Source organism: Caretta caretta, chromosome 9 (genome assembly GCF_965140235.1).
Source record: "Caretta caretta isolate rCarCar2 chromosome 9, rCarCar1.hap1, whole genome shotgun sequence".
Classification (NCBI taxonomy): domain Eukaryota; kingdom Metazoa; phylum Chordata; order Testudines; family Cheloniidae; genus Caretta; species Caretta caretta.
Genome location: NC_134214.1, coordinates 96,437,312 through 96,451,463, shown reverse-complemented (window position 1 = coordinate 96,451,463; position 14,152 = coordinate 96,437,312). Strand labels below are relative to the sequence as shown.

General features: G+C 43.8%; 1 protein-coding gene across 7 annotated transcripts in view; it reads right to left on the bottom strand.

The window, feature by feature from the left end:
• Positions 1-14,152, bottom strand: part of ATP11C (ATPase phospholipid transporting 11C (ATP11C blood group)) — a 118,471-nt gene that overhangs the window by 52,128 nt on the left and 52,191 nt on the right. For all 7 annotated transcript variants that reach the window (XM_048865365.2, XM_048865364.2, XM_048865361.2 and 4 more), the window contains 2 exons: positions 3,607-3,687; positions 2,396-2,503 (listed from right to left, as the gene is read on the bottom strand). In XM_048865365.2, the coding sequence (XP_048721322.1) occupies positions 2,396-2,503; positions 3,607-3,687 (189 nt within the window). The remainder of the gene's footprint in view (positions 1-2,395; positions 2,504-3,606; positions 3,688-14,152) is intronic.

Genomic DNA, 14,152 nt, shown 5'->3' with positions numbered 1-14,152 from the left:
CATCAGAGCCCTTGTTCATATATGGAGCTCACACACATACCCTTCGACTAGACTTTCAAGTGGAAAGCTTTTTCTTCGGTTACGACTATTCTGTAGCAGCTGATGCATATACTACGTTTCCTCAATACCTAGCTTTGGAAAATACTTGTTACTGGATGGAGAGGACACTGCATCTGCTGTGAGGAGATGGAGCAGAGTGAACTTTTCTTTACACTTGAGATAGTACCCAAATAAGTAGCATTTTTTAAACGTATATTTTCTTGATTTTTCTTCCTTTCATTTGTTGCTGAGGGACCCTGAGCCACGCGCTTGACAATGTGTAACAGAACCCTCTGCTCAAAGACCTCACACCTCCCTCCGCCCCAAGAGGAAAACACAAGTCTGACCTTAAGAGCCCCTCAATGACAACTGGCAAAGGGGTCACTGGGCTGTCACGGTAACTCTTGACAGGCCTGACAAACTCACTACACCTAGCATCCTGTTTTCACAGTATTTCTCCATAAAGAATGTCATATGAGGTCTACAATGAAAGCCAGGCTCATAGTGGTCATTAACACTGAGGTGAAATGTCTGTACAAATGCCATGGAAGAAGTTATGTATACACAGACTGAAAATACATTCCTAAAAATGTCTGAATCAAGACGGGGTTGATAAACAGGATTCTGCCAAACAAAGGACGTATTATCACCTGTCTCCCTTGGTCCGCATGTAAATTAAGCATTGTAAAGCAACAGAATGGAGGCTCCATTTGCATACGAAGTCAGTATACCAAGGAATAAACCCCCCGGGGGTCATTCTGATGTGGGAGACCAACAATGAATTTTGGGGATATAAAGGGAAAGGCAAAAGGAAACCTCTTTATCCTGTACCTAATGAAGTGCAATTACATTCATGAAAATGAGATCCCAAGCTGCCCTGGCTGGAAGCACTGTAAAGGACCTTTGGGTGAGAAAAGATTGCTTTTAGACCGGTGGATAAATTAAGTTTAATCTCTAGAAAGCATGTATTGATTTTGTTTCATATGTAATCCATTATCCTTGCTCACCATCTCTTAAATCTTAGCCTTTGATAATAAACTTAGGCTTGTTTTCACTATACATATATATCTTAGTAGTTAATCCTCCATGGAACCAAACAAGCTGGTGTGTATTCTGTTCCTCTGGGGATAGCTTACTTGGTATTACTGTGGCTTCGTCTACACTGGCAATTGAACAACAAAACTTTTGTCTTTCAGAGGTGTTGAAAAAACCAAAACCACACACCTCCCAAAAGACAAAGGGGGAGGGGTGGGGAGTATTTTGTCAGCAGGAGAGCAGACAAACAGCGGCTACACTGCGTGACTTTTAGCGGCATGGCTGTAGCGACAAAGCTGTGTAGTGCAGATATAGCCTGTGAGTGTTCAGTGGAGAAGGGACAGAACGCTACAGGGAGACATTTCAAAGGGGCCTGGGGACTAGGTACACCTACTGGTAATCTGCAAGGCAACCCAAGGGCTGCCATAGCCCAGAGGAGAGAGGCTGAAGAGCTGGTGGCATCAGGGAGCTGCCACAAGAAAGACTCCCTCTTGCTGGAGGCTGGGGATAACAAGGTGACTCAGTCCTGGGCACCCCAAGAACTGTACCAACAAGCCACTAGCAAGTATTTGTTCTTCCAAACAATTCTATCCCAATATTAGAGCACCAAGGATAAATCTCCACCACAGATTAAACGAACCATCCCAGCTCTGTAAATTGAACTTGTTAGCTAGGGCCCCTTTCTAAGCACTCAGGATCACTCTCTCCCAGGCACTCTGGTCCAGCTCTGCCCTCCGACAAACAAAACTCCCTCTGATTTCAACCAGCGTGGCACACCTGTATCCAAGTGCAGGACTTGGCTTGAGAGATCAGCCCAACTCAGCAGGAACGCAGACTAGGGTAATAGACACCTCCTTACAATTTCACATAAAAATGTATAAAGAAAGTAGCCATCTAGCATTCTACAGTGAGAGGCGATAAATCAGCTAAATCTCTGCTAGCAGACATCTTCCCAGACGTCCTTGGGAAGCTAGGGATAAAGGAAGGACTGCCTGTTCCAGTCACAAATGAAAAATTATCAGAGATAAGTTACTCATCAGCCCCACCAGTGAAGTGCATGCATGGCAGCCTTTCAAAGAAGTGATCAGACAAAAGCCAAGCAAGCACCTGGTTATTAACTTGAATGGCTCGTAAGGTTTCCAGTCTGAAAACATACTGAGGTTTAGGGAAGAGGATGGAAAGGAAAAAAATAACAACTGCAGAATTAGGCCCTTAGCATAGTCAAGTATTCAGCCATCGCGTCAGATTCTGCTACCACATCAATGGGAGTTTTCCCCAATGTCTCACAGGTGCATCTCTCTCTCTTTCTATTAATGGTTACCTTGATTTTTTCGCTGTGTTTTTTCACTTGCTTTGCATTTTCAACAATGAAGACGCTGCTTTTATTTACTTCCTTGTCAGCTCTGTGTCTCAGCCAGTCCTCATAGCCCTAGACACATCAATATACAGGTAACACAATCAAGCCCAAGTGGTGAAGTAAATAAATAAAGTTGTAAGAGAGAGGGAGATAAAAAAGCGAGTAAGTTAAATTGTCATCGGAGCTCCTTCATGCATGCCAGAACATCGACCAGAATAGCTCTGATTGAACCAAGTTAACTTTTAAAAACTTCAGCTATACATTTGACAGATTCAGAACAGACTAAAACACCACATACAAAACAAATCTACAGGCACTGCATGCAAGAAACATCTAAATTGCTGTGACATGTTCCTATTATTCTCAAGATTGGCAAGAATATGCTGATAATGTGAATAATATGCTTAGTGCCCCGTTATTCTCACTTTTCCAGTCTAACACTGGAAAAGACTTTCTCTCTCTTCAGTCTCACCTGAAGAATACAAAAGCCAGATTCGGATTTTACTCTAGAACTCCCTTCCGCTCCTCAACTGATTCCCTTTACAAAAGTATCAAATAATGCAATTTAAAAGGGGGTGTATAGGGTTAATTTTTTTTTTAATATTACTCAATGAAAGAGGTCTACAAATGTTCAGGACCAGATATTGTTTGAGTGGAACTATTCCAGTTTTTCCATTGACGTCAGAGTAGAAAAGAATCTGGATTTACATCATGCTTCTGTAACCTCCAAATCAGGCCCAAAGTACATTTTAAAAAAGGAAGAACTAAAATTGTAGGAGTGCAGTGAACGTAGAGGTAACCATCAACAGCAAGAGCTCACAACATGACTTTAAATAAATACACACACACACACAGACTACAAAAGCCATACCGAAAATGAGAAAATGCAATCATAAATCTACAAAAATTGGACAGAGAACTTAGGTTCAGCACAATATCCAAACTTACTTTTTTATTTCTAATTTTAAGTTAAATAGATTTCACCTTGGTTGTGTTTCTCTAACCTTGGCCCTCTACTATTTCAAATATATGTAGAGTCAAGTCTATATGTCTTTATATGCCAAATCTCTCTCATTCATTCTGCCATGAACATACTTAAAAACCCAAAGCAAACACACACACACCTGTAGCAATTTGGTGCTCACCCCCATGCCCTCATGAATCGAAAACATTACCTGTTTGATAGCTGTAACAATAATCACAAAGAAAAGCGGAAGTCCACTGGTTATTGGGCTGGTTGGTGTATCTACTATGACCTACAGAGAAAAATAAATAAACTGGTGTTATAATTTTTTGTGGGAGTCACTATCAAATGCTATCGTTAGATGATTCGTTCAACACACTCTGTATTAAGTAACATAAGCCCCAAATATGAGCATGCTCGGGAGGAGTGGGCACTTGGAGTGTATGGGGGAGATTTACATAAGCACCTTAAGAATTGAGGTCTACAAATCCCACTGAAAGTCAATGGAAAGTCTCCTAAGTGACTATGAAGTTTTGATCCAAAGCAGACTGAAGCAGTTGGACGAGTTTCTGAATCAAACTGGGCCTAGAGAATGCTGTCTGAAAGCTTCTCAGTCACGCACCTTTGTGGTGGGCCTAAGCAAGGGGCATTATGGGTTCAAACCAGAAAGTTACCATGCACCTGTCTAATCTGACACACTGTATAATCTGCACCAAACATGGTCAGTCTCGGCCTGAAGATCGAACAGCAGGGCCAGCACTGCATACCATTTTTAACAACCACACCATGGACCATTCTCTAGTACCATCAATAGAACCCAGACTCTAATTGTCAGAATGAACTAAGATGCATTTTCCTTGCTCCTCCTATTGTGATGGTGTCTAACTGGCCTGTTCACAAAATCCAATCATCTGCAAGGGGAGGCCCGGCTTCGAGGGTGTTCTACATGCATGGACAGGGCAAGTGGGCTGAGTGCCACTGACTCTTTCCCCACAGGGAAGGGCAAGTGCCCAGAGGATCCACTGGTTGGCTCCTTTAACAAGAGGGGAGGAAAGGAGTAGGAGGGTCGGGCATGGAGTAGGAATGGCAAAGCGAGGCAGGTCAATATGCCCACAGCGGGGAGCAGAACCCAGCCAGCCCTGTGAAGTGGCCAGCTGCGAGGGAGTGGGGCATAACAGAACCAGATCACTGTTCCGGCTCCACTACACCACTGTCTCCAACCCACAGCTCCTTTCAAAGGATGGGATGTGGATTCAGAAGCAGCAGTCAAGCCTTACAGGAGGGCTGGGTAGGCCACATTAATTTGATTTTTTGTGGGACAGAGCTATACTTGGGGGTCAGAGTTGAATTCTGGAGGGAGTGGCAGGGTGTGATTTATTGAGGGGGAGAGTGAAATGTGCATGGATTTGGGTGTGAAGCACAGGAGTTTCTCATTCAGGCTTAGTGCATGCATAATGGCTGGGTCATCTGTGGGGACTAAATCCAGGACCTCTGGCTCTAAATGCATAAAAGCTGCTAATGCTAGATCCACAAGACCAGGTCAATTAATTCAGATGCAGTAGAAGAGACTCTAACCTATACCTGGCCCAGCCACCGCATTCATAGAATCGTTATAGATCTTCTGATTCTATGAGCTTCCTAGAAAGAGACTGCATGAAGGTTCGAAAAGCTGTGTAAGGACAGGAAGAGGAGAGAGCAATTGGTTTGAGATCATCAACAGAGTTTGGCAGAGTTGTACCTCTCTTTTCTGCCCTAGGATAGCTTATGTGATGCAAAGAGCAACACGAAAGGAAGCTGCAGGAGTTATGTGGAATAAAGAAGAAGTTCACAATCTTGACTTTGCAGAGGACAGTGTTCTGTTGGACACAGAGGACAATGGCATGAAAAAGTCCTCTATGACAAACATAAGACCACCAAAGTAGGAGCAGGAATCAGCCGGAAGAAAACCAAGGCCAGGATAATCTCTGAAAGAGGAGTCTTCAGTGACGGTTCATATGTGACTGACAGTGAAGAATACGGTGTGGTTTATGAGTATGTCTATCTTGGAAGCACAATCAGTGCTGACAGCCACCTCCACTATGAGGTAGAAGCAAAAACTGGGAAGGAAAGTGGAGCTTTTTGGAGACTGGCAAATATTTGGAAAAATAAGGAGATTCACACAAGAACCAAGATAAAACTATACACGGTCATTGTGAGAGCCACATTCTTATATGTTTCTAAATACTAGAAGCCCAAAACAGGCAACTTAACACATTCCACCAGATATCTTTGTGGGGAATACCTGGGGTCTGTTGGTGGAATAAAGTATCTAACGATGCATTACAGAGGACTGGCCAACAGACTGTAGAGGCAATGAATTGAGAAAGAAGGGTGAATTGGTTTGGGCATGTTGTGAGGATGTCAAAAAACTATATTCCTAAACAAGCCCTTGATGGAAAAGAGGAAGGCAACAGATGACATATTTAAAAAAAAAAAAAAAAACGTTGAGAAAGATGTCCCTTTCCTGGAAACAGTGGAGCAAGAAACATGGAGGTGGAAACCCTCACGTGTTCACAAGGCACGAGAGGACAGAGCACCACGCCGTGTTAGTTTGGATTACACTTGGATGAGTGGATTTCTCGGACTCTAGAAATGGAGTACAAAGTAGGGATATCCCCCCACCAGAATGCTGGAGGTCCGAAGATTCTTTCTTATTGCCAAAACAGCTGCTAGAGAAGATTAAGAGACAAAGTACTGGACGAGGAAGGGTGAAGCAGCAAAACACAAAATATAGAAAATACAGTTTAAAAAAAAGAAAAAACAGCGACAGAGAGGTGGTTATTCTGGCTCTCCTCAGCCAGTGAAGATGGAGACAGTCCAGCATCCAAGAAACTGTCTTCAGAGAGAAGACAGTGCTGGGCACAGCAGTTATTTGCTCTTAGAGCTGGGAGTCACCTCTACAGTCCTAGAGACAGAGCCAGGCCCTGGAAGGTTATCACTGGCCCTCCAAGATAAAGGCTAAATTTACATTAAACCAGTTTTTCTGATAAAATAAATCCCTGGACAGAAGCATAAGCTCAGAACGTGACCCTGAACTGGCACAAGAGGAACGTCACATTTTACCTTCCGAGGCCTGCAAATCAGACTGAATCATGAAAAGAATGATTTAAACATGGCACAAAATCCAGGACTTGTCTTCACTGCAGTGTTAGCTCAAGTAACCTACCCTTGAGTTAATGCCTCTCAAGTTAGCTAGATGGGTGTGGTTTTTGTAAATGTGAAATAACACAAAATTCACCCCTCAGCAGCAGCTGGCCAGGCTTGGCTCTCCACTCCGGGCACTGTGACTTGCAGCACTGCTCAGGCTAGCCCAGGCTCCCTGCTGTCATGACTGGAGTGGGGAGCTGAGCCGAGCCAGCCCCGTGGGACAGGAGCCACAGGAGTTGTCGCTGTGGGGTGAGTGTGGGGTGGGCTCTCTCTGCATCCCCTCCCAGGGCCTCCTTCCTCCCAACGGGCAGGGACAGAACCCTCCTCCCCCACCCAGGGCTACCCATCAGGTCACAATACCCAGCGTGGGAAGCTGAGCCCAGCCAGCCCCGCAAGGGCAAGCACTGCAGGGTGAGTGTGGGGTGGGGCTCACTCTGTGGAAGGGGGAATATATAAATGGAGATGGAGAGGGGTCCCTCGGACTAATGGTTTTCAGGGCTAATGGGGACTGGAGCGGGTGAGGTTCAATAGGAGAGAGGGAACAATAAGAGGGCATGGGAGAGTTAGAAAAGGAAGAAGTCAGGGTTGGGAAGAGCCATGATGTCCCACGGGGTTTGTGGCACTGAATGGGGATGGAGATGGGAGGGTTATTTGGGGGCTGAAGTACTGGGTAAATTTCAAGGGGCAGGCGACCATAAGTAGCTGTCCAGGGCATTTGGGGGTGGCTAAGGGGGTGGGGAGTTTGCACCTGCACAGATGTATTTATAATGTGAGTGGTTCAACGTCTTGTGGAAAGTCACTGACATAGGTTTGGACTCAGATACCAGAATGTTAGTTTATCCAATACCATTATTTGTGGCTCATGTACCCTGTGGTTAGTGTAGGCAGGGGTTGTGTAGGCCAGTAGTCAACAGGCAGACCGCGGGCCAAATCCGGACAGCCAAACACTTTTGAACAGACCACAAAATCTTATTATTTTTGCATTATTTTCTCTGGAGCCTGGACCCTGACTATACCTTGGCCAAGAAATCGAGACCTTGACAAAAAATAATTGACTATTCCTGACGCAGATTGTGACAGGTTTTTTTTTGTTTTTTTTCCAGAGGATACATGGATTGTAAGACAACAAACCACAGAAAGAGAATCTGTAGAGAACTCTTTTATGTCAGCTTTTAATTCCTAAAACCTTTCAATACCACGGAATAACACCTAATAAAATCATGTAGTATACACAAATTGGGATTTTTACACTGTGTTTATTTGCACATGGTCATTTGAGGTATTTTATTAATGTAAATGTAATAAAAAGAAATTCATTTTGTTCATGAAAAAATATTGTAAGAACAAGAAATTCCCCAAAAATAAAACGAAAAATGATTGAAGAATAAAAAGAGTGTCAGAAGGCTCTAAAAGTGAGAGCAGCCGCACTGCAAAACGTTACGGTGGCACACAGCAATCGGATTAGCAGCACAGAGGAGCTGTTTCCCTGCTGCATTATTAGCTTGAGTGTCAGCAGTACTTCAGCTATAACCCACACCTCCGGGTGGATCAGCTACGTGGAGTATAAAACACCACTTAACTTGTGGGTGTGGATGGGAGTCGGGTACGGGGCAACACTACCTCGAGCTGACACTGCAGGGAAGACAAGCCCGTAGCAAGGAAAGCACATAGCAGGGCAGCTTTGAGACCTTAATTAAACCGTAGGAGGACCCTAGAGAATGGGAACTATCCATTTCTATTGACCTTATCATGATTCAGCCCAGTTTTTAGGGTGTAGGAAGTGTGTGCTCATGGAAACAGGTTTATAACTAGGAGAAATTAAAGGAATCAGAAAACCTAAAACCACAGCAACCCTACGATTTGGCATTCAGCATTGGCTACATACTCTATGCAGAGCTGTTTACAGAATAGCCGGATTGGTTTATATGCACTGCTGCTGGTGATGTGATGGGGGCATAATCAGACAGCCGAACGGATGCTGCATTGGGGAAGTGAGTTTGGAGTTCAGACCAAACGAGTTCTAGAATGAGAGACAGAAATAACTCTAAGCATATTGTACAGGTCCCTAGCTGTCAGAGACCATAATCATCAGTACAGCTCCCCCAGAGAGCACCTTAAAATGCCAGGGGGCCGAGGGGAAGCACACTTGGGCAGACCGCTGCATTGCAGGCACAGAGTCCCCAGACTAGCATACGCTACGTGAGTCATCCTATTTCAGGGATCCCGCCGATTGTGGTGGGCGGTGAGGCAGGAATAGGGATGGAGGCAGATGTACTGGGTGACAGAGGAGAGGGAAAGCGCAAGGGAAGTTTACCAGAAATGCCTCATATTCGTATAAACAAAAAGCCTCTGTTTTGCTGCGTCTATTGGTGTTTCACTGGAGCTCTCGTGAACAATAGAATCTGTATTCGTGGTTTTCAGTTCTTTGTAAAAAGCTACGTTATGCACAAAATGTTTCTTATCTGTCCCCAGGAAGCTGTTTTGAGACAGTCAGCACATATTAATCCCTGGAAATGGCCTTAAACTGTGATTTTTGCACTCTTTATGCAAAAACACCCCTAACAGAGACAGAAACGGTCCTGTTTGTAAGAAGCCAAATTCACACCACATCATCGTACAAGGAAAGCAATGACAACACCTGGCCATCTGAACGTAGCTAAAGTATTTACATTTACCAGTGGTAAATCCTAGACGGCTAGGGACTTTCAGAGATGGCAGTTGCGTGTTTGCATGCACACAGGGCCAGTTAGGCATCTAAGGTATGTCTGCACAGCAAAAGCTGTGTATGGACTAACCCACTTAGTTAGCTTGAATCCGGCTAGCCCAGGTAATAATCGTAGTGAAGATAACCCAGTGTGGGCTAGTGAGCCCAGTGTGTACCTAGGGGCTGTGACAGGATTGTACTACCTAGGCTTTAGTCAATGGTGTGCTGTCTTCACCACTTTTGTTACCTGCACTAGCTGGATTCAAGTAGCTCAGGTAGGCAAGCCTGAGCATAGCTTTTACTGTGTAGACATACCCTAAATGACCATATTTATGAAACAGGTCATCCCCCTATCGCAGAGAGTTAATTTTCAAGGTCTGCCTGCCCCCAAGCACAACGGTACAGTTGTTTTTAGTAAAACTGAGGCCCTGTGAGGTAAAGCTTTGAGCACATATAAACGTATCGTGCCTTCTGCTATTCCCACAGCCACCGACCGTAGAACCTCAGAGTCACAAACACCTTGGGCAGGGAGGTTGTTTGAAACTCAGAAATGTTTGTAACTCTGAACAAAACATTATGGTTGTTCTTTCAAAAAAGTTTACCACTGACCATTGACTTAATACAGCTTTGAAACTTTACTGTGCCAAAGATAAATGCTGCTTTCCCTTTATTTGTTTAGTAGTTTACATTGAACACATCACTGTGCTGTATTTGCTTCTTTCTTGTCTCTACTGCTGCCTGTTTGCGTACTTCTGGTTCCAAATGAGGGGTGTGGTTGACTGGTCGGTTCGTAACTCTGAGGCTCTACTGTGCCAAGAGCTTGCCATGATGCATACGTGAGCCTATTTTGGTTATATTTTTGTTCATATAGATCAGGAATGGGCAAACTTTTTGGCCCGAGGGCCACAACTGGGAATAGAAATTGTATGGCAGGCCATGAATGCTCCAAAATTGGGGTTGGGATCCAGGAGAAGGCCAATGGGAGCTGCGCGGGCAGGAGTTGGGGTGGGGGCAGTGTGCAGAGTGGAGCCTGCTGGCTGCCCCTACACATAGGAGCCGGAGGGGGGCCATGTTGCTGCTTCCGGGAGCCATGTAGAATGGCCCCTGACCCTGCTCCCCAGCTGGAGCGTGGCAAGCCCCAGACCCCGCTCCCCAGCGGAGCTCAAGGATCGGATTAAAACAGCTGGTGGGCCGGATCTGGCCCACACACCATAGTTTGTCCACCGCTGATAACAGATATTTCATAGGGGAATTTCCATATTATTACCATATTCCATATACATCCCCTGTAGTACAGTCTTCCCTTTTGTGAAACCCACAGGCAAACTTTTGAGACAAAACACAGCAAAATAAAGATAGAAACAACTTCAGAATAAGCTTAACCTAAGACACTTGCCTTATAACTAGGATCCAGCAAGCAGTTCAACCTGCATCTGTATTTAGAACAGGACTTCAGCAGCATAGTCTGACTTAATTTTAAAGTAACTGAGTCCTGCTAGTATATGAAGGTTTTTGTTCATCTGTTGTTTCTACCCAACTGAATTCCACAGTTCAGGAAGCACCAGACCATTCTCTTAGTCACTCAGAAGTATTTTCCAGTTCCTAAGCTGCCTATCTCCTTCATTTCCCCATGTTGTTAAAAAGGTGCTGACTATACATATCCAAACTCAGCTTTATTTGCAGGAGTTAATTTGCTTCAGAGGAGCAATTATCTAGATAATGGTTTCAGTAGATGAATCCAGGGAATGCCTTATTAATCAATCAAGCAACCAACTAAAAAGGTATTTTCATGACCGTATATTTCATGTGTGTTTTCAAGCAAAGAAACATTCCCTCCCCAACATGGACTTGACCCTGAGCCACTGAAGTCAAAGGACTTTTGGACACAAGGCCTCAGTGGGAGCAGGATCAATCCCAACACAGGACTGAATTCAACATATAATTCCTCTGCACGCCTCACTCAAGAGTCTGCTGAACCCTTCACTTATAAGGGAGCACTTAGGGCAATTCCATTCATTTAAAGGATCAAGGGTCTACCTTGAGAAATGCCATTTATGGCTGAAATGTTGGTGTCAATCAAGTTAATGTATGTTTAAATGAATGGAATTGCCCTAAGGGCTTATTAAAGATAAGTGAAATCTTCAGAAATTCCAGAAAGAAAAGTGCCTGGCAGCTGTCTGTTAGTGACCTGTATTAACAGTATCAGGTGTGTTTTTGATCTCTAATTCAATATGTGGGTTGTTTTCTTACTTTAAAACACAGTCACAGTATTTGGAACAAAAACAGAAAACAAGAAAAATGCTCTTTAATCCATCTGCATACAATCAATTTCATAGATAGATCCCTCGTCTATGTCTAAAAGGGGTACGCAACTGAACTGCCAGGAAATATGTCAATGTCACCCAGCTAGGTGACTAGGTACACTAACAAATTCAGTTATTTCAGTCTCCCCAAACCCCATTAAGAGGGGCAGAAGATAAGATGTAATACTGTGACTTCAGACTATCAGGTATGCCGGAGGGACATTCTGACTTCGGCACATTACTCTGGTACATATGCAGGCCAAGTTCACTTCTGACAAACAGGAGTGGTGCCAATGAAATCCAATGGAGATGAATCAGCTAACCCCAGAAGTGAGTTTGTCCCTTTGTGTAAAACAGGCAACATTATGCATAGCCCACAGGAATTATGTTGGGATCACCTATTTCTGCAGCAGTCACTGAAATCTTTATGGCTGAAGTGGAGCATTACGCTTTATAACAATTTACAGGGCATCCAGTTTTTTTAAGCTGTAGCATAGCCAGATGCTTAAAAACCAGATGCTAAATGACCAAGGGGAGATAGCAAACAAGGGGCAGCAAACATAGGAGTTTTGAGACAGAGTTTGTAAGAGGAAGAAAGAATAAAATCACCGTGGTTCGAAAAGGCCCCATTGCGGGTGCCAACAGTGCTCCTCGCTTCTCCACCTGCACCTGTGTCTAGACAAAGAACCTGCCTATACCTAGGTCCTAGTGTGGGTTTGCAGAGACTGTGGCCTGCACTTCCCCAACACAGAAAGCCAGGCTGGGGAGACCACCCAGGGTGAGAGGTGCCTACTCAGGAGGCAGGCAGGAGACCTACAGGAGGAGGGGACTAGGCTGAGGAGCGTCCATTCACACAAGGAATTCATTGAAAATATGCCTATGGAGACCTCCAAGATGGAGGGAGCAATCCAGCTCAAGAGGACTGCAGCAGTACCATCAGGGAAGGACGAAATGGCTCCTTCACGAGGAGGAAGCTGGCTGCTGGCTACTTCCGGCTAATTCCCATGACTGGAATACTGGTACAGAGGGGACCAGCTTCTTCAGGAAGGACAAGCAGGGGGGAAAAAAAGGAGGAATAGCAAAGATGTATACACGGGCACTGAGGTTGAGACAGAAGTGGAAAACAGACCTGTTGAAAGTCTCTGGGTAAGGATAAAAGGGGTAAAAAACAAGGTTGATGTCATGGTAGGGGTCTATTATAGACCCCCTAACCAGGAGGAAGAGGTGGAAGGATCTTTTTGTAAACAACTAATCAAATCATTGAAAGCACAGACTTGGTGGTGATGGGGGGACGTCAACTATCCAGACATCTGTTGGGAAAACAACACAGCAGGGCACAGATTATCCCACAAATTCTTCGACTGCATTGGAGACAACTTTTTATTACAGAAGGTGGAGAAAGCAACTAGGGGAGAGGTTGTTCTAGACTTGATTCTGACAAATAGGGAACTTGGGTTGGGAATTTGAAGGTGAAAGTGATCATGAAACGACAGAGTTCATGATTCTAAAGAATGGTAGAAGAGAAACTAGCAGAATAAAGACAATGGACTTCAGCAAACTCAGAGAACTGGTAGGTAAGATCCTGTGGGAAGCAACTCCAAGGGAAAAAAAAGTTCAGGCAAGATGGCTATTTTTAAAGAGACATTATTAAAAGCACAAGCGCCAACAATCTCAGTGTGTAGGAAAGATAGGAAGAATAGTAAGAAGCCACCCTGCACTAACCAGGAGATCTTCAATGACCTGAAATTCAAAAAATAGTCATACAAAAAAGTGGGAACTGGGTCAAAGGATGACATGTATATGTACTATATATAATAGAACCACCACCACAAGCATATAGGGATAAAATCAGAAAGGCCACGGCAAAAAATGAGATTAAACTAACTGGGGACATAAAGGGTAACAAGAAAACACTTTACAAATGCATTAAAAACAGTGGAAAAACAAAGGACAGAGTAGGCCAAGAGAAGACTGAGTGGGGGACATGATAACAGTCTTCATGTATGTAAAATGTTCTTATAAAGAGGAAGATGATAAATTGTCCTCCTTAACCACTGAGGACATGACAAGCAGTAAATCTTTAATTGCAGCAAGGGAAATGTAGGATAGTTATTAGGAAAAACTTCCTAGCTGTCAGGATAGTTAAGCACTGGAACAAATTACCTATGGAGGTTGTAGAATCTGTCCCTGGAGGTTTTCAAGACCAGGTTAGATAAATACCTGTCAGAGATAGTCTAGATAATACTTAGGTCCTGCCTTTTGTGTAAGGAACTAGATGACCTACTGAGGTCCCTTCCAGTCTACATTTCTATGATTCTATAGATAATATTAATAAAAGTGAAGTATAGAGGTATCAATCAACTTAACCCCTTAGAGGACTGCTTTATTGCAGACTACCGTATGTAACAGATCTAAGATTTAATTTACTAGATGACTGGGCTGAAGTTTTGCATATCTGGTTTTAACCAGTCAGTTAAGTATTTTTGAAAAACCACAATGTTCAGTTATAAAAAAGAGGGAAATATACTTCACTGTGTTTCATCCAAATTTTACTTAAAAAAAAA